We start from the raw sequence: 20,906 nt of genomic DNA on the forward strand, positions 1-20,906 counted from the left end.
CTTTTTATGGATGGAAGTTTCTAAAAAATGTATGAAAGCCACTGCTTTACTAATCTGCTGACAGAACGGACTAATGTCCTTTTATTAAAAAAAAGAATAAACATATGTCATATAGATGGCCATCCCAGTCACATAGCAGGTCTCTCCTCTGAACTTCTGAATAGCTGCCTAAGTAACTATTACAACTCTACTGTTTTTCTAAAACACAAATCTGATCATATCATCCTGTTCCTCTGCCTGGAATGCCTTTTCTCCCTTTCTTGGCCAGATGCAGAGGCACCAAAACATCAAACAGTAGGGCATGCTCAAGAAATGGTATCTATAGCATTATCAAATAAATAAATGGGAAGCTAGAGACATAGACACCCTGACATAGTAACTAGATTTAACATTTGAAAATATTTTTAAATAGCTGAAGTACTTCACTTTCACAAATAACTATAAATTTTCCAAAGTATTACGAAAAAATAATGGCATCAGAATGTATACCACAGCACTATTCATAGCCAAAAACTGGAAACAACCACAAAGTACAGAAATAGTAAAACATAAATGAATTGTAGTATATTCAGATACTAGAGTACCATACAATCATGAGAATGTATGAAATACAACTATATGCAATCATATGAATGGATCTCACAAACACGTTAAGCAAAGTAATATAGATACAATATACCATATGATTCTATTTGTATGAAGTCTAAATATAAGTAGGCAAAAATAATATGTGGTGCTAGAAAAAATTCAAGATAAAAGCCACCCCGTGGGGTGGTAGACAGTCCTCCCTGGAAGGGAGCATAAGGAAGAGATCCTGGAGGGCTGGTAATGTTCTGCTTCTTGTTTTCAGTGATGATTTCCAGATATATTCACTGTCTGACAATTCAATGAGCTGTATATTTTCAAATTGTGCACTTTTCACTACATATGTTATGTTTTAATAAAAACTCTACTTGGCAATAAACACTTTGGTACTTTTATCAATTTTTCTAAATGCATTTTCTGAACAAGCAATCTATCATCATAATTTTCCTTTATTTATTGATCCCTTTTTTGAGCCAAAAGGAATTTAAGGTGGTTCTAAGATACATGACAAATGCAGTCAATTTTAGACCACTCAGGTTGAAGACTATCTATGTTGGACCTGGAAACATATTCATGTGCAGGAACTGCCTTCACTATTTCACAAGTCCATATCAACTGCTTTGACCAGTCAAGCACCAATAAGAAGTACGTAGCTTACAAGAAAACATCTTTGTCCATATCATCCTCAAGCTTCAGAAAAAGTAGAAAAAAAACAAGTGGAATTTTTTAAAGTAAAATTAAATTAACAATATTCTCAATGACCCTTCAATTTCCATTGCCATTAGCCTTCAAAACAATAAAATCAACTTTTGGGGAGATCGATCAGCTTCCCCTTATAAGTTAATAATAGGCTGCCCAGGCATTTAGTATTTCACTTCTGACCCTAGAGTCAGCTCTATTGCAAGTTAACATGATTAAGCACAGCAAAGGGATCATGTGATACACTTAGTCTTATCATCAACAGGTACAAGCAGGATTTCCAAAACATCCTTCTAAGGAACACTCTATGGCCTGAAACCTACAGATTTAGTCTTCTGGAAGAGATAGGACAGGAAAACTACCTCAGGGTTATGATGGAAAAGACTGTTAATAAGTCATGTTAACAATTAGCACTTCAACAAAAGCCTCAAAATGTTGATCTTTGGACTCATGTTTCACAACCAAAAAGACACAAACAATTTTGCATGGACTGTTGGAAATCTGCTCCATCAGGAGACCTTAAATAAAAGAATCTTAAGAATCCCCAGAAACAAATGGTCTTTGGAGAGAAAGAGCTAACCAACGACTCTTGGATCAAACAGATGACAAACCAAAGTAGACAGCTTCCATCCAAGAACAGAAGAATGATTTTCTGATATCTCGCTCCTCCCTTTAAAAATTATTTTGTTTACTCTTTATCTTATTTATTATTGTACTTTGTAATCTCTAATGTTCAACTAAGGGTTTCTCAGTATGCTTTCATATATTTTCACTGTTTCACATATGTTTTCACTGAGATTTTTAATCTCCTTTCACTGCCACCTAAGAGAATACCAAAAAAATCTCCCTGTAATCCCACTGACAAAATTGAATTGGTATTCCTTGAAACACTACATACAGCAAATTTCCTTCCTTTGAGAGGATACTTCTGTATTTGAATTTTCTTCATATTATTAACCTCACCCTTCAGTATTGTAAAAATTAGATCTTGATCTCAAGTCATTACTTACAGCAGTTTCAGAAGAACCAACAGTACCAAGAATGGGGACTAATACTGGAGTTATCTTTGCTACTACAGCATTCTTTTGGCACATCTTTATCATTTGGCATCCTGAAATATCCATCTCATTGCAATAAATAAGAATCAAATGTAAACTAACTGTACTAGATGTTACTAGTGCTCACTATATAGAGTTGCCTCTTTTCATGAGGACATGGAGTTTCTAGACTTCCTTGCAGTTAGTTAAGTGCCTTGTGACAAATTTGGGGCAATGAGTTATGAGTAAAAGTGACCTATGTCACTTCCTGTCTTACACAATTAAGAATAAATGTGTGTAAGTCTTTCATCATATAAATTTCCCTATAAGTATTGCCTCAGCTTCATCTCCCAAATATTAATATGCTGTATTTTCCTTTATTTCTGTTCAAAATATATATGAATTTCCTTTTTTTTTCCTTTGACCCATGGATTATATAATAGTTTCAAATATTTGGGGAGTTTTAAGATATCTTTCTGTTATTAATAACTAATATAATTTTGGTCATAGCACATAGTTTTATGGTTGAATTCTTTTAAATTTATTGAGATGTTTTATGGCTCATAGAATATGTTCTATTTCGTAAAATTTCTGTGTGTACTTTAAAAGAATGAGTATTCTGCTGTTGCTGAGTAGAAATGTTCTAAAAAATTCATTCCATTCAGTTGGTTGATAGTATTGTTCAGGTCTTCTGTATACTTACTGATTTTTCTGTCTACTTGTTCTATCAACTATTGAGAGATAGATTTTGTAATCACTGACAATAATTAAAAATGTCTCTATTTCTTCAAAAAAAAAAAAGAAAAGAAAAGAATAAATGTGAGTTTTCCATTCTCTCTCTCTTCCTCTGATGCAGCAATCCTGGTAGCTATGTGTTCTAATTGGCTTGCCAACAAGATGGAAGCAGCCTAGATCCCTAAACTGACACTTGGAAGAGAAGCATTCTATAATCCTATAAATAAGTCTTAGTCTTTTCATGGGCTAGTGCCCCTGGGCTGTGACTGTCACAAGTGCTTCTCAGTTTCTTTTCCTGTTTTGGAGAGACAGGAAGGTTAGGGGGACAATAATTGGGTATTTCTCTACTCTCATGTTGGTTAGGCTCTGGCAAAGTAGTTTCCTTTGAGAATGAAAATCTCTGGGAGTATGTCAAAATGGTTACTTTTCCCATCCCTCTGGTGAAAGTATGAGGGAATTTTTCACTGATCTTTACCTTGAGAACTTGGTAGATTTCATGGAGGTAAAACTCACAAAACTGGGGTGGGAGATCCCCTAAAGGTGGATTTCCAAGAATTTTTAACTCGTAAGTTAGTCCACTCTCAGCCTTCAGTATTTCATCAATTTCCTACCAGGTCCTAGCTCCGGTGGTTTCTGCTCCCAGGAAGCTGTGATTCTCTTTATTCACCTCTTCTTTCAGTTGTCAGGGCATTGATTTGTCCTGTGTCCTCAATTTTCTGGGATCTAAGAAGAGTTGTTGATTTTCAGTTTGTTCAGTTTGTTCAGCATTTTTCTCGTTGTAAGGATGGGTGTGACAGCTTCCAAACTCTTTATATGTCAAAGAGGAAACCAGAAGTCTCCACAATATTGTTTTTAATTACTTATCAGCATGTTTTCCCTCTTGAATATGAAATATTTGAGAGCAGGAACCATAGTACTTTTATCTCTGGATGCCTAGTACCGTGCACAGTGTGAGAATTTTCAGGGCTAAGTCTTGGAACTTCTTATCTGCTCTTCATCACATACTCTCTCTCTACGTCATCTTGTCTACTCTTCTAGTTTTATGCATCATACTGACAACTCTGAAAGTTATATCTGCAGCTAATCCATATCTCTCCTTCAAAGCTGGTTAACTTATTAGCATATTAAACTTTAAAAATTTTAAACTTCAGTTTTAGTTTCTACTACTAACCTGTTCATCCTTTCCCCTTCTTGATCATAGTTAATGGTATCACCACCCAATGAGTTCTTCCAATCAGAAATCTGGCAGTCCTCTTTGATTCTTTCATCTTCCTTACTAACTTCTTCTAAATCTACTCCACTAACAAATCATGTCATTTCAACCTCCAAATATATCCCCAGTCCACTACCCTCTATCTTCAGTATCATCAACCTGGTCCAAGTCATCATAATCTCTAGCCAAGTCCTTCACAAAAGCCTCCTCATTACTTTCTCGACCTCCATCCTCACTCACTCTACTCATAGAACAGCCAGATTGACTTTTATATATAAATTAAATTATGTGACTCCCATGTTTAAAACTTTTCAGTATCTTCCCTTTATACTGACATTCAGATCCAAACTCCTTCTCACTCTCTAGAGAAACAGTGCCCTGTCTGAGTCCTACCTCCAGAACCTCACTTCCTGTTGCACTCCCTCTTGCCCACTATATTACAGCCACACTAGTCTTCTTTGTGTCTCTCAAACCCTTTGCTACCTAAAAACTTTCACCTATGATTTCCCTATGCTTAAAACACTCTTCCCCTTAGCATCTTTTTCCTATTAAAATACCTCATTATCAAAGAGGATTACTACATTAGTGGCCATCTCATTCCAATATTTCAAATTTTAGATTTTCCTATTATTTCAAAAGTACATTTATTATTTGACATGTCACAACATGAATAAAACTGTTATTACATGAAAATTCAAAATCAGACTAATCTAATTGATTAGTTTAATTAATCCGTATTAAAAAACTTACCTTTGATGTTATGCTACATATTGGCAACACCAAGTTAAAATAACAGTTGCATTAAATAGCATTTATCATTTTTTCCTAGTATGCCCATTTTAATTATCCAAAGACTCGTTTACACCTTAATATAACCTATATTATATTATCTTTACAGACAATTTTCCCTCATTTTAATATTAATGTGAAAAAATAGTGAAAGAAAGAAAAGAATTTAAAATTATTTAATTAGTATATTAAGCAATTTCTGCAAAGATTGAATGAACTGACAATTGAAAACCGGCTCAATCCATTTTCTATGCCTCAGTACTTATGGAAAGTCAAAATTGGACACATTGTTCTACTTATACCTATATTTTCACATGAATTACCACATCAAAATTACATTACATTCAAAGTTCAAAATTACATTCCTGTTACATTTTAAAAAAACTATGAAATAAACAAATTCCAAAAATACAGACCTCAAAGAACCTACATTATTAAAGCTTTGAAAATCACAACCTGGGATTTATAGAAATTCATTAAAATGAAATTACTGTTCAGGAAATATTAGATTTTTAAATACTATATGATAGAATATTTACTTAGCTATTCTACTGTGAAAACGTTCATACAGAATATGAAAAGCATAAGTCCTACTTTTTAACATTTATAAATTAAAATGAATACCTAGAATTCAGCTCTCCAAGATAATTTAATAGGTGAGTGAATAGAAAGTAAGCAGATAGGACGTTATCTTTCTCAAATGGTAGTCAAAGAAAGAAACAAATGAGGTGATTCAGAAATAAGAAGTCCTAGACTCTGATCAAAGAGAAGATGAATTAAAGGAGAAGATTCAGAAGTACCCCGATCTGTGGATCAGAAAGATAAAAGGAAAGCTCCTAGAAAATTATATATCAGAAATCTTCAGCACAATAAGATTGTAAGATGAAGAAAGTAGCTATTAAGAGAACTTATTAGTTCTGATTTTTTTAATTGTATAAATCACAGAACAAGAAGAATGAATTAGTTGTCCACGAAACATTAATGGAAATAATAGTTATTAATATGGAATTAATTTTTAAAATATCAGAAAGTACTAGTCTTTTCTCCTACAATCTTCCTAGCCAAAAGTCAAAGCAAACTGTATTATATTTATTATTGAAATAAAGCTATTTCTTTTCAAATTTGCCTTGATCTTTGTTTATCCCAAACAAATGTCATTGTTTCAATAATTAGCGATCACTTTTTAAAGTTACTAACAAAACATCTATTTTATTTAATGTCCACTGTAATCTACTAAATAACATAACAATCTTGATTATGTTCTAAAACATGCAAACAAGATACATAACTGACATCATTTAAAATTGAGACAAAGTTGCATCTAATTATATTTTGCTATTGATTTTACTACCTTATTATGTTTCAGTGCCTTAGAGAAAAATCAGCAAAACAATGACATTGTGTGCAATTTTAATACAATTTTTGCTGATTAGAGAAAGATTACTGAATTTATTTCTATTCCTTGGGACACAGTATTCTTACATCATAAAAGGGTAAAACATGTAAGATCAGTTGTGAAGATGCATTTATCGAGTTCCTACCATGGATCAGTCACTCTGCTAGCTGGCAAGGATAGAATGTAGACAAGACAAATACGGGTCTTGACTTCAACTGGCTTAAATACAGCAACAATTCCAACCGTAGAACTATATTATCAGCTATTAGGAGAAGCATATCACAATACAGTTTTACGTTGAAAATGAAACACTGACCAAATTTAAAATAAAATGCATACAAGGTAACATAAAATGGATGAGGGATTACCCTCAATAATAACAAAACAAAAAGACACTATCTTCTAGTTTTCATTAAAGGCAAAATGTGAATGTTTTTCTGAATGTTTCATCTTAAGGCTCCTGGTAGTTATTCTTGTTCTCTCCTAGAGCTCATGTCACTTTTCAATCTACCCATTCCTACAACCAAACCATCTTCTCCATAGACATAATTCCTACTTTTATGAAGTGCAGAGGTGGACTGGTAAGAGCATTTCTGAGTAAGATGGCAGTTATCATGGGGAGTGTGGAATTTAAATCTATGCAATCTTTCTCACATTCTCAAAGAAAGTTCTACTTTACAACATAAATAATATTTCTTGCACAAAGTTAAAAAGATACAAGTATGAACAACTTCTTAAAGAGTGTATTTTAATCTACTAATAACTGAAATAAATGGAATTGACATTTTTTAATGTTTCAGACCAATGTGATAATAAATTGCTGGATTTCCCAAATTATGTTTCATAACCTAATGAAATGTTCAGTGAAAACAGGATTCAATAGTCACATAAATTTAGTTAATATTGTATGTTCTAATACTTTGGAGCATATTTAGACACTCAGAAGTATAACAATAAAGAAATCTTCTTAACCTTTTTTAAAAGAACCCTTCCAAAACTACTTGAATTGGGGGGTAAATACCTCTTAATGTCTTCTGGAATTATTTTTGAAAGAAATATACTTTGGAATATACTGCATTGTTGGAGAAAGATATTTTACTGGATAAATACAGTTTATATAATTTATACTAAAGTTGGGGGGAGAATTACCTCTTCGTTCTTACTACCCTATAAATTATCCTTGTTTTCTTTTAATATTTCCATGGGATATGAAGTATCAAAGGTGAAAATATCAAACTCATAACCTAACAATTTTCATTTCTGGGGAATGTTATTCCAAGGGCAGTATACATACTCTTCAGTATGTTATGCTATTAGAGATAATATTTAGTCTGTACAGATCAGCTTACTTACGTCTGGGGCTCCTTTTCATTTTGTTGTTTTTGCTGGGGCTGGAGAACGTTATTTACCAGTTCAGTGATCCCACTAAAGGGAAACCACCTGTTTAAATAAGCAAATAATGTGACTGAATAACCAAATGAATAAAACAATTGTAGGTCAAATGTTTTCTTATCCATACTAATAAAAATACACAGGCACAAAAGCTACAGCCAATGGAAATATGAGCTCCAATTATCATCCAGGCAGTCAGAATATAGGGAAATTAAGTTTGAATACTTAACCAGTCCACAAGCAGGCAGCAAAAAACTACATCTAGTCAGTATGTAGATGAAGTAAGAAGCTGCAGGCAGCTCTCTTACAAGCCAGAGAGTCAAAAAGCAGAAGACACACTAGCTGCAGCCTATCCAGTATTAGTGTAAGCTAATACCATCCAAGGTGCAGAAAGCAGAATGTGGCAAAGGTACAGAAGTCAAGCCTACTGAACTCTTAATACATTTACTTACTGTGTCAGTTGTGGTTTGTGCTCTTCTTTGACCCTAAAAAGATAAGTTTGCACAACTGAGTGCACTGTACTAGGAACAAATTTCTATCTACAGATCTGTGGTCATATAGAAATGAAAAATGAGGTTTGTTACATAGAAAAGCTGAATGTTTTGCTATAAATTGGAATTATACATTAGAATTAATTTGACACAAAAAGGAAAAGTTGTATTATTTGTTCTTAATAGAGGGCTGATATTAAAATTCTACTCCTGTCCTAATGATTCCATGATTTGGTCCTCAAGTTTTCTGCATATTTGTATTAATATTGATATTGAAGCATTTAAAATAATTATTTTAAAGTATTATATTAAACACAGTTTACATTTGGCCTACAGAAGATAAACAGATTTCCTCTTTATTTTTAAAATTTCTTCCTTAATATAAATTGAAGTAAAGGCATAAATATTTTAAATAAAATGTAGGGTTCTATAAATGTATTTTAAAAGCCTTACAAATGGATTCATTTACTTCACAAAGGAGCAGATAAAGGAATTGGGGGATTATGCATCTAATACCTAAAAATGGCTACTAAAATAATTATGTATATTAAATTTAAAATATTCGTAAGCTAAAGTAAATTATTCATATAACTATAACAGACTAAAAATGCATTTAACCTATAATCAACTTGGTGCTTCACTGAAATAGCACTGGATATCTAAAAGGTAGAGAAAGATAAAACACAAGGATAGTGATGCCTCTGAAATGTGGCTTCCCACACTTTGCCTGGGACTGGTCCTGAGAGATAAACCTATGACTCAGTGATCAGTTGATTAGTTTTTACTTTCCCAAAGAAAGACTAAGAATTGGTTAACTAAAATGGGTCGCCAAAATCTAGGACTTTCATTAGGAAATTATATTAACATTGTAAATTAAATTCTCTTTAGATTAAATTGATTTTTTCAGTGTTTTCGTATTTTAATTGATATAAGCAATAAGTGAAAAGGTATACCCTTATACATTTTTGTGTCCCAATGAATATAATTGGTATTTATATTTCTCTATATTAACTAAAAAAGAATATCCCATGTTCTCTGCATAAACTTCAAAAAGTACAATAGTTTTGACCTAGAGCTAAAACTACATCATTTAGTATTTAAATAGAGATATAATGGATTAATAATAAAAGATTATATTTAGCACCAAATATAGAAACACACAAATACAAGCAAACTATAGTGGCAATGGATTCTACCTAGAAAACTTATCATGGTATTTCTTTGAGAATAAGATACAAAAATCTCTTAACGTTTTAGAACAAAACAGTACCCATATAGATAATGACAAAGAAAAATTACCATACCAGCTCATCAAAATGGAGAATAATTCAAGAGTATCCTTCACCAAATAATATGCATGATAAGCAAAAATATTTAAATGAATACATAAAAGAGGAGAAGATATTTGTTAAAGAAGTCCTGGGTGATTCTCTACAAGGAATCATATTTGCTCTTAATTAGTGACAAAAGTTTTTACCATAAACAAATTTATATTAATCATAAATCAGTTTCTAATTTCAAAATCTGTACTTGAAAATATTAATAGACATAAAAATTTAAATTACCAATTCAGAAATTATTTCTGGGCTTTGTAAAATATCTATATGTGAAATGTACAAACATTTCCATCAGCTTCCCAAATAAAATATGTGTCATAAATATGGCGGTAAAAATATTTATCTTGTCTTTAAATCAAGAGTATAAAAATTTTCTTCTTTTGTCCAATATGTTAGATAAAATCAAACCTCAAAGTATCAGACCATAATTAAAATTCATGTTGGGATAATAATTTAAGAACTTGTAATATTAAAAAGTAATTATATATTTCTTTGACAATAAATACATTAACATTATTGACAATGAACTCCTACATTCCTGCATTCCAGAAAGTGTATGAGGGGCTTCCAGTTTCCAATAAGATACATAAAAAGCTTGGAAATCATCACTCCCACCCTTACAAGAGAAAAAGCTGAACAAACCGAAAATCAATAGCTCTTCTTAGAGTCATCAAAGAATTTAGGTCATAGAGCAGGCAAACTGTTGCCATGAAAACTAGAGAAACAAACAAGTGGATCCAGACTATCACAGTTTACCAAGAGTACAAGCCCAGGAGCAGAAGCCCACACCTGGGACCAGTGTCTGTTGGAACACTTTTAACTATAATTGGCCAATTGCTGGAGACTCACTGTGGACTAGATTGAGAGTTTAAAATTCCAAGGAGTCCCAGTTTGGGGCATACCACCACACTTTCATAAATTTTATCTCCAAAAGCCATACCAGTTGCTCACTGTGAAGATTGGAGAAAAATTTCCTCCTGCATCCAGCAGGAGGAAGGGAAAGAAACCATTTTGAAATAATCCCAGAGCTCTCTGTTCTCTTTAACAATCCTAAACTCAAGGGAAAATATTTTACCAGAGCCTAACCAACTGGCATTTTACCAAAACCAAACAAGCCTGTGGAAGATAATTACCTATTATATCGCCCTCTAACCTTTTATGTGGGAGAAGGACAATACCAAACTACAGCTCCCTCCAGCCTTCAACATGGGGGAAGGCAAATACCTAACTCAGGCACACTAGAAGAATAAGACCTAATTATAGGACTGTTGAATGCTTGTCCTGTAGCAACACCTTACCACCAAATCATTAGAGTTCTTGAATAATAACGGGATTACAACTATAAGAACTGCAAGCTTTAAACACTATTTAGTAAGAAGTCTCTAGGGAAACACAAAACAGAAAGGAAGACAAAAATAAAGACAATAGAAGAGAGGATTCTGGAAGATGACAAAGTAGAAAGCAACAGAAATCTGCCCCCCCAACCTAGACAATCTGTCTGACATAACTAATTTAGAAATCTGGAGTCTACTGAAGGCTTTCAACTTCAGAAGAAGGCTTGGACTGTACCTTGCTGTTAATTTCAGTCAATTTGAGCTCTTAGCATAGTAGCAGCTACCCATCCCCTACCACCCTGCTCCATGGAAGGTAGCTGTTTACCTGTTCTTGGAGCAATCTATACACAGTTTGCAGGAGCAAGAGTGGGTAAAAAGGCCACTGTCCTCCAAATATCGGATTTGTGCTCTGATCCCTGATTACCGCTTCTCATCTCAGAGGTCCATACAAAGAGGTAAGTGGCCATTGTTGTTGCAATCCTCCCATTGTTGCAAGTCCCTCCCCCTTTGGCTAAGGTGACTTTCAGGATATTTTTAAAGAGCCTGGGCATTTTCCCCCCCTACCTTTGTTTTTCTATTTTTCTCCTTTTGGAAGCCAGACATTAAAGACTGAAACATTCAAAAGCAACTGCGTATGAGAAAACAGAAAGTCACCACATTTGCCCAGGGAAAGGAACAGATTCAGAAAAGACCTGAGAAGACCTTAAGTTTATAGCACAGCCTGATCCTCAGCACAGAGACAGCCTACAACAAAAAAGAATAAAATAAAATAAAAACAATAACAGAAAATAATAAAACTTAGTGAAGGGTGAGAATCTGATTTCCAGAGTTACCACATATTTAGATTCAAATGTCCAGTTTCCAACAAAAAAGTCACGAGGCATACTGAGAAACAGAAAGTATGGGCCACTCAAAGGAAAAAAGGAACAACAAAAACTGTCCCTGAAAAACACCTGGCGTATCTATTAGACAAAGACTTTAAAACAACATTGGTGGGGTTGGGGGGAGGAATTGGGAGATTGGAATTGACACATATACACTATTGATACTATATATAAAATAGGTAACTAATGAGAACATACTGTATAGCACAAGGAACTCTACTTAATGCACTATGTTGACCTAAATGGGAAGGAAATCCAAAAAAGAGGGGATATATGTATAGGTATAGCTGATTCATTTTGCTGTACAGTGGAAACTAACATAACATTGTAAAGCAACTATACTCCAATAAAAATTAATTTTAAAAAATTTTAAAAATTTAAAATAAAAAATAAAACAATCATCTTCAAAATGCTCAAAGAACCGACAATGTAGAGAAGGTCAAGAAAACAATGTGTGAACAAAATGGAAATACCAATAAAGAGACAGAAAACCTAAAAAGAACCCAAAAAGGATTCTGTACTGAAAGCTGTTGGGACTGAGAGCAGGCTACCCCAAGATATGCCACAATGGCATATAGATTATTTTGAATTAAAGTTACTTGAGAATCAGTCAGAGAGAAAAAAAAAAACAAAAACCAATACTTAAAAGAAAACAACACTCTGATCCTTCTCTTTCCCCCTGAAAGCAAGAAAGAAATCTCCAATGTGAAAGTATTCCCCCATACCCAAAGTATAGAAAGCATCCTTATCAACAGAATTAAGAAATTCAAGGCTAAGAAAGCTGTATAAAAAAATCTGTGTGACTTCTTCATTAGTCTGTTACCACAAGTACAAGCCCCTTTGTTAAATCTTCACAAATGATTGTTTCTTTGTCTAAAATTAATTTTTTTTTATAAACAGCCTGCCTTGGTCACTTCAGGGGTTCCATTTCTATGAGACCTCTGTGCATACAAATTAAATTTTTTTTTCTGTTAATCTGCCTTGTGTCAATTATTAGACCAGACAAATCTCCCCCTTCTGAAAAAAGTACAAAAACAGACATGAAAAATTCACTAGAAGGAGGCAGAGGCAGATTTGAGGAGGGAAAAGAAATAGTCAGTGAACTTGAAGATGAAACAATGAAAAGTACTGAATCTGAAGAACAGAAAGAAAACAGATTGAAGAAAAGACAGTCTAAGGGACTTGTGGGACACCACTAAGCAGACATAGGTTTGATGTGGGAATTCCAGAGGAGGAGAAAGAATATTTGAAGAAATAACAGCTGAAATTTTCCCAAATTTGATGAAATACATTAATATAAACATTAAAGACAATGAACAAATGCCACAAAAGATGAAATCAAGGAGACCCACACCAAGACACAATAAACCAACTAAGTCAGACAAACATATAGAATACAATACCCAACAAGAACAGGAAACACATTCTTTTCAAGTGGAAATGGGACATCTTCCAGGAGAGACCATATGTCAGGCCACTAATTAAGTCTCAGTAGACTTTAAAATATAGAGATCACATAAAATACTGGGGTGGCCAAAAAGTTCATTTGGGTGTTTCCATATGATGTTATGGAAAAACTTGAACGAAATTTTTGGCCAACCCAATATCTTCTTCAAATACAACAGGATAAAGTGAGAAATTGAAAACAGAAGGAAAACTAGAGAAATTACAAATTTGTAGAAATTAAACAACATACACTTTAAAAACATTAGGTAGGGGGCTTCCCTGGTGGCACAGTGGTTGAGAATCTGCCTGCCAATGCAGGACATGGGTTCGAGCCCTGGTCTGGGAAGATCCCACATGCCACGGAGCGACTAGGCCCGTGAGCCACAACTACTGAGCCTGCGCGTCTGGAGCCTGTGCTCCACAACAAGAGAGGCCGCCATGGTGAGAGGCCTGCGCACTGCGATGAAGAGTGGCCCCCGCTTGCCGCAGCTAGAGGAAGCCCTCGCACAGAAACGAAGACCCAACACAGCCATAAATAAATAAATAAATAAAATTTAAAAAAATAAAAAAAAAATCAAAAAACAAATCCTCTAATGGCCATTTCTCAGTTTGTAAAAAAAAAAAACAAAAAAACAAAAAAACATTAGGTAAAAGAAAATACAAGGAAAATTAGAAGATACTCAGAGACAAATCAAAACAAAAAAAAACAAAAAATGTACCAAAATTTATGGGATGTGGTTAAGTAGTGCAAAGCAAGAAATTTATAGCTATAAACAATTATTGGCTGGGCCAAAAAGTTCATTTGGGGTTTTCCATAAGGTGATACAAAAAAAACCTGAACAAGCTTTTTGGCCAATCCATACATTAAAAAACAAGAAAGACCTCAAAACAAAAGCCTAATTTTGCACTTATGAAACTAGAAAAAGAAACACAAATTAACCCAAAGCCACCAGAAGGAAGGAAATAATAAAAATTACAGCAGAGATAAATGAAATAGAAAAAAATACAATAGAGAAACTCAATGAAACTAAAAGTTAGTTATTTGAAAAGATTAACAAAACGAAAAATTTTGTTAGATGGCCTACAAAAAAAAGAGAAAAGAACCAAATTACTAAAACCATAAATGGAAGTGATAACACTACTACTGTTCTACAGAAATAAAAAGGAATATGAGTACTATAACAACTTTATGCCAACAAATTGGACAGCCTAGATGAAATGAACAAATTCCTACAAACACAAAACATACCAAGAAATCACAAAGAAATAGAAAATCTGAATAGGCCGCTAACTAGTAAAAAGATTGAATCATTAATCAAAAATCTCGACAAAGAAAAGCTCTAGACCTGATGCCTTCACTGGTGAATTCTACCAAACACTTAAAAATGAACTAATACCAATCGTTCTCTAACTTTCCCAAAAATTCAAGAGGAAGGAACACTTCCTAACACATTGTTTGAGATCACCAATACCATAATAACAAAGCCACACAAAGATGCTACATGAAGAGAAAACCACAGATCAATATCTAAATACTATGCAAAGCAATCTATAGATTCAATGCAATCCTTATCAAAATCCCAATGATGTTTTTGCCAAAATACAAAAAGTCATCCTTAATTCATATGGAATCTCAAGGGAGCCCAAATAGCCAAAATAATCTTGAAAAGTAAGAACAAAGCTACAGGAATCACACTTCCTGATTCCAAAACTTACAACAAAGGTACAGTAATCAGTGTGGTACTGGCATTAAGACAGACATAGACCAACAGAATACAATAGGGAGCCCAGAAATAAATGCCTTATATACATAAAATCAACTGGATTTTGACAAGTGTGCCAAGACCATTCCATGAGGAAAGGACAGGCTTTTCAACAATGGTGCTGGAAAATTTGGTTATCCACATGAAAAAGAGTGAAGTTAGATCCTTGCTTAATATCATATGCAAATATTAACTCAAAGTCAATCAAAGACCTAAATTTAATACTTAAAACTGTAAAATTCTTAGAAGAAATCAGGGACTGTGATATCTCCAGCTTTGTTCTTCTTTCTCAACACTGTTTTGACTATTTGGAGTTTTTGGTATTTCCATACAAATATTAGAATTATTTGTTCTGTGAAAAATGTCACGGGTATTTTGATGAGTACTGCACTGAATCTGTAGATTGCCTTGAGTAGTATGGTCATTTTAACAATATTCTTCCAATCCATGAGCGGGTATGTCTTTCCATTTGTTTGTATCATCTTCAATTTTTTTCATCAGTGTCATAGTTTTCTTAGTACGGGTCTTTTATATCCTTGGTTAGACTTATTCCTAGCTATTTTATTCATTTTGATACAATTGTAAATGGGATTGTTTTCTTAATTTCTCTTTCCAATAGTTCTTTGTTAGTGTATAGAAACATGACAGATTTCTATATATTAATTTTGTATCCTGCAACTTTACTGAATTCAATGATGAGTTCTAATAGCTTTCTGGTGACATCTTTAGGATTTTCTATATATAGTATCATGTCATTTGCAAACAGTGATAGTTTTACTTCTTCCTTTCCAATCTGGATTTTCTTTTATTTCTTTTTCTTGTCTGATTGTGGTGACTAGGACTTCCAATACTATGCTGAATAGAGTGGTGAGAGTAGGTGTCCTTGTCTTGTTCTTGATCTTAGAGGAAAATGATTTCAGCTTTTCATCACTGAGTATGATGTGTTAGCTGTGGGTTTGTCATATATGGCAGTTATTATCTTGCAGTATCTTCCCTCTATACCCACACTGTTGAGAGTTTTTATCATAAATGGATGTTGAATTTTGTTGAAAGCTTTTTCTGCATCTAGTAAAATTATCATATGATTTTTATTCTTCAGTTTGTTAACGTGGTGTATCACATTGATTTATGTGATCACACTGATTCACAGATAATTGAGCCATCCTTGTATCACTGGGATAATTCCCACTTGGTCATGGTGTATGACAGATTTACAACATGAAAGCATTCTTGAGATGGTTGGTAGTAATGCATTAATGCATAAATACATTATGAATGTATTTAGTGAAACTGAACTATACACTTGAAAGTGGTTAAGATGGAATATTTTATGTTTGTATATCTTACCACGAAAAAAAAATTGGAAAAAATTTAAGGACAATAGAGGAAATTTTTAGCCCCTGACACCACAGCTACACCAATCAGTAAACACTGCCAGATAAATATAAAATCTGCCACACTAAAGGACTATCTACTGGCCTATCTACCTACATTCCTTTTACCCAATAAACCTTGTCTAGCTTTCAACAAAAAATACAAGGCATTCTAAAGGCAAGAATAAACAGTCTGAAGAGACAAAGCACACATCAGAAACAGACTCAGATAAGGCAGAGAACTGGAATTGGGCAAAATAAATACAGTTAATATGTTAAAGGTGCTAATGGAAAAAGCATACAACATGCAAGAACAGATGGGTCCTGTGAGCAGAGAAATAAATTGTTTAAGAAAGAATGAAAAGGAAGTTCTAGAGATAAGTAACACTGTAACAAAAATGAAGAATGCCCATGATGGACTCATCAGTAGACTACACTCAGCTGAGAAAGAATAAATGAACTTGAAGATATGTCAATAAAAACTTCTAAAACTGAAAGGCAAAGAGAGAAAAGAAAAAGATGGAACAGAATGTCCAAGAACTGTGGGATAATTACAAAAAGGTATAATATACATGCAATGGAAATGCTGGAAGGAGAAGAAAGAAAGGAACAGAAGAAACTTTTAGTAATAACGACTGAGAACTTTCCAAAATTAATGACAGACTCCAAGCCACAGATCTAGGAAGCATGAGGAACACCAAGCAGAAATAATATAAAAAAATTTTTTTACACCTAGGAAAATCCTATTCAAACTGCAGAAAACCAAAGACAAAGAGGAAATTCTGAAAGAAGCCAGAAAGAAGACAAACACCTTACCTACAGAGAAACAAACATAAGAATTACTTTGGACTTCTCTTCAGAAACCATGCAAGCAAAAAGAAAGTAGAATAAAATATCTGAATTGTTGAAAGAAAAAAACCCCACCAACCTAGAATTCTGTGTCCAGTGAAATTATTCACTTCAAAAGTGAAGGAGAAATATACCTACTCAGACAAAGAAAAATTGAGGGAATTTGTCATCAATAGACCTGCCTTGCAAAGAGGGTAAAAAAGGGAGAAGAAAATGATATAAGTTGGAAACGTCTATATAAAAAATAGGAAGAGCATTAGTGAAGGAATAAATGAGGGCAAAATAAAATCTTTTCTTTTTCTTATTTTTAATTGATCTAAGTTTGTTCAAAATAATAGTAGAAACATTGTATTTGATGATTATAGCTTAGGGATAAGTGAAATGAATGATACCAACTTTCAAGGTACAAGAGGGGAAAATTAGGAATACTCTTTTATAAAGTACTTATACTACCCCTGAGGTGGTATAGTGTTATCTGAAAGTAGGCTTGGATTAGTTGTAAATTATTGAATCAGTTGCAAACTCTTCAGCAACCACTAAAAAACATTATTTTTAAAAAGGGAAGTATAATTCATATGCAAAGTGAGGAGAGAAAATGGAATCAAATCATATAAAATGCTGAACTCTAAAGTAAATAAAGAACAAAGGCAATGATTGGAACAGTTACAAATATGATAGCTATTAATCCAATTATATCAATCATCATTTTAAATGTGAATGATCTAAATTCACCAATTAAAAGGTAGAAAGTGTCAAAGTACACAAAAAAATAAAGAGAGAGAGAGCACCAACAATGTGTTTTCTACAAGAAACCACTTTAAATAGAAAGACACAGTAAAGTCAAGAAGAAAGATATACCATGCTAACACTAATAAAAAGAAAGCTGGAGAATCTACATTAATTTCAGACAATGACCTTCAGAGCAAGGAAAATAATCAAACATAAAGAGGGGCACTCCATAATGATAAAGGGGTGAATTTCCCAAGGACACATAATAATCCTTAATTTGCAGAGCCTAACAATAGAATATCAAAATACAAGAGGAAAAAAATGTCAAAATACAAGAGGCACAAGAAATATACAAATCCTTTATTACAGTTAAAGACATCACACTTCTATCAGTAACTGACAGATCCAGTAGACAGAAAATCAGCAAGGATATAGCTGAACTGAATAGCATCATCAATAAAACAGATCTAACTGACATTCTATAATACTTCATCCAATAATAGCAGAATACACATTATTCTCAAACTCATATGGAATATTCACCAACACAGACCACATTCTAAGCCATAATACACTCTTCAACAAACTTAAAAGAATACAAAATATACAAAGTATGCTTTGAGTTCACAGTCAAATTAAACTAGAAATCAGTTACGGAACAGTAGTAGGAAATCCAAAAATATCTGGAGATTAAACAATACATTTCTAAATAACACAAGGGTCAAAGAATTCTCAAAAGAAATTTGAAATATTATGAATATATTTCAGCTGAAGTGAAAATAAAAATGTATCAAAATTTGCAAGATGCAGCTAAATATGTGCTTAGATGGAAATTTCTAGCATTGGATGCATATGTTAGGGAAAAAAGAAAGACCTAAAATCCATAAAATAAACTTGCACTTTAGGAAACTAGGGGGGAAAAAGAGTAAATTAAATCTAAAACAAGCAGAAGAAAAGAAATAATAAAAATTAGAGCAATACGGTAATAGACAGTGGAGACAGTGTCACCCATGTCATCCCTCTGGCTGAAGGGTATGTGATTGGCAGCTGTATTAAGCACAGCTGTAATATAACAGCTGTGTATATAACACAGGATGTGATATAACATATTTTACATGTATGTAATATAACATATTTTATTCAGCAATTACTGAGAGATGGAAAAGTAAGAATCCATCAGAGCAATCCTTGGGAACGTTAAAGGAGCACTATAGTTATGCCTGCCCAGATTTGGTCAAAGAATTTAACAAGTATGACACAGATGGAGCAAAGTGGATTAAACAGTATACTGGAATCAATGTTATCTAAAGAAAGAATTCTCCATTGGTGTTGTTTATTGAGAGATTCTTGGGACCTGACGTTTTTTTCATCTAGAGTTTGCTAATCCAGGCTTTACTCAACCTATCTCAGAAGTTGTAGATGAAGTAAATAATCACAATTGTCCTACTGATGTCATAGATCCTCTCTGCAAGAATATTGTCCTCTCTGGAGATTCAACCATGCTCAGGGACTTTGGACATCACTTGCAAAGAGATTTGAAAAGAACTGGAGATGCCAGGCTGAAATTAAGTGAGGAACTGAGTGGTGGTAGACTGACATGAAAACCTATCGATGTACAAGTCATCACACCCAAAATGCAGTCACACGCAATGTGGTTTGGAGGATCCATGCTGGCTTCTACGCCTGAATTCTACCATGTATGCCACACCAAAAAGGATAATGAAGAAATTGGGCCTAGCATTTGTCATCATTATCCAGTGTTTGGAGTTACGTCATAAAATTAACTTCGTAGTTATTGGGGTTACGGAAGTGAGGAAGAAATAATCTTTCTGATTGCCTTTTTTGTCTGGATGGCTGGTTTTGAGGTTTTAACCCTGACTTGAAATAATAAGACCAAACTAAATTACACAGTAATATTTTAGTAAGTTTATCAACATGGGAATGTAGAGGAGAGACAAAATGATTAAATGTTTTCTTCAGATTCAATATTTGAATTGTATGTGTAACAAAAAGAAGCAGGTGTTAGTTCTTTCTGTGCCCTGATAGGTTCTATACTATTGAATTAGCCAAGATTTGACAGTATGTAGATAGTTCTGTAATGCTTGAATTGTACACTTCTAAGTGTACAATGCAAGAGCTTGTTTGTATTTCATACTTTTTATACTTTCAGGGAAAAGTCACAGGAAAACTAGTATTTGAGGGAAAAAAGTGACCAAGTAAAGGACAAATTCAAAAAGTAGCCTATGACACTTGGTGAAGACACACGCTCAAGGGATTCCAGTTATTATGAATTGCTTTCATACCTTGTGTCCCCCAGTGGTTTTCTTTGCAAGTGCTTTTGGAACTAAGAAGCTATTATCTTGGATTAACTGATGCCTGCTAGTGCTTTCTGTTTAACTCTCATTCTGTTTCTTGCTTTAAAGGAAAAGTAAAAATAAGACCATTGGACCAGTATTGCAGTTCTAGTGTCATTTCTTATTTAAAAATATGAATTATTTGATTACCAAAATTGGTAATTTTTAAAACCTAACACCATTCTAATAAAGGCACAAATTTCTTTTGAATACTTGTTTCAAGTTCTTTTAAGTTAATAAGTCTATTTTCTTCAAAAAAAAATTAGAGCAGACATCAGTGAAATATAAAATATGAAATCAACAGATAAAAGTCAACAAAACCAAAAGCTGCCTCTTTGTAAAGACCAATAAAATGATAAACCCTTATCTAGATTAGTCAAGTAAAAGAGAGAAGCCACAAATTACTAATAACAGAAATGAAAGACAGTTCATCACTACTGATTCTGTGACATTAAAAACGATTTTAAAAATGTTAAGAAGAATTCTATGCCCAGAAATCT

General features: G+C 33.4%; 1 protein-coding gene and 1 pseudogene across 14 annotated transcripts in view; one reads left to right on the forward strand and one right to left on the reverse strand.

Annotated features, from left to right (window-relative positions):
* Positions 1-20,906, reverse strand: part of RIMS2 (regulating synaptic membrane exocytosis 2) — a 605,377-nt gene that overhangs the window by 481,023 nt on the left and 103,448 nt on the right. For 4 of the 14 annotated variants that reach the window (XM_057531990.1, XM_057531992.1, XM_057532001.1 and 1 more), the window contains 2 exons: positions 8,299-8,331; positions 7,808-7,894 (listed from right to left, as the gene is read on the reverse strand). The exons of the other annotated variants lie outside the window; for them this stretch is intronic. In XM_057531990.1, coding sequence (XP_057387973.1) covers positions 7,808-7,894; positions 8,299-8,331 — 120 coding nt within the window. The remainder of the gene's footprint in view (positions 1-7,807; positions 7,895-8,298; positions 8,332-20,906) is intronic. 14 annotated transcript variants of the gene reach the window in all.
* Positions 9,998-19,830, forward strand: LOC103007042 (actin-related protein 3-like; annotated as a pseudogene).

Source organism: Balaenoptera acutorostrata, chromosome 17 (assembly GCF_949987535.1).
Source record: "Balaenoptera acutorostrata chromosome 17, mBalAcu1.1, whole genome shotgun sequence".
Taxonomy (NCBI): Eukaryota; Metazoa; Chordata; class Mammalia; order Artiodactyla; family Balaenopteridae; genus Balaenoptera; species Balaenoptera acutorostrata.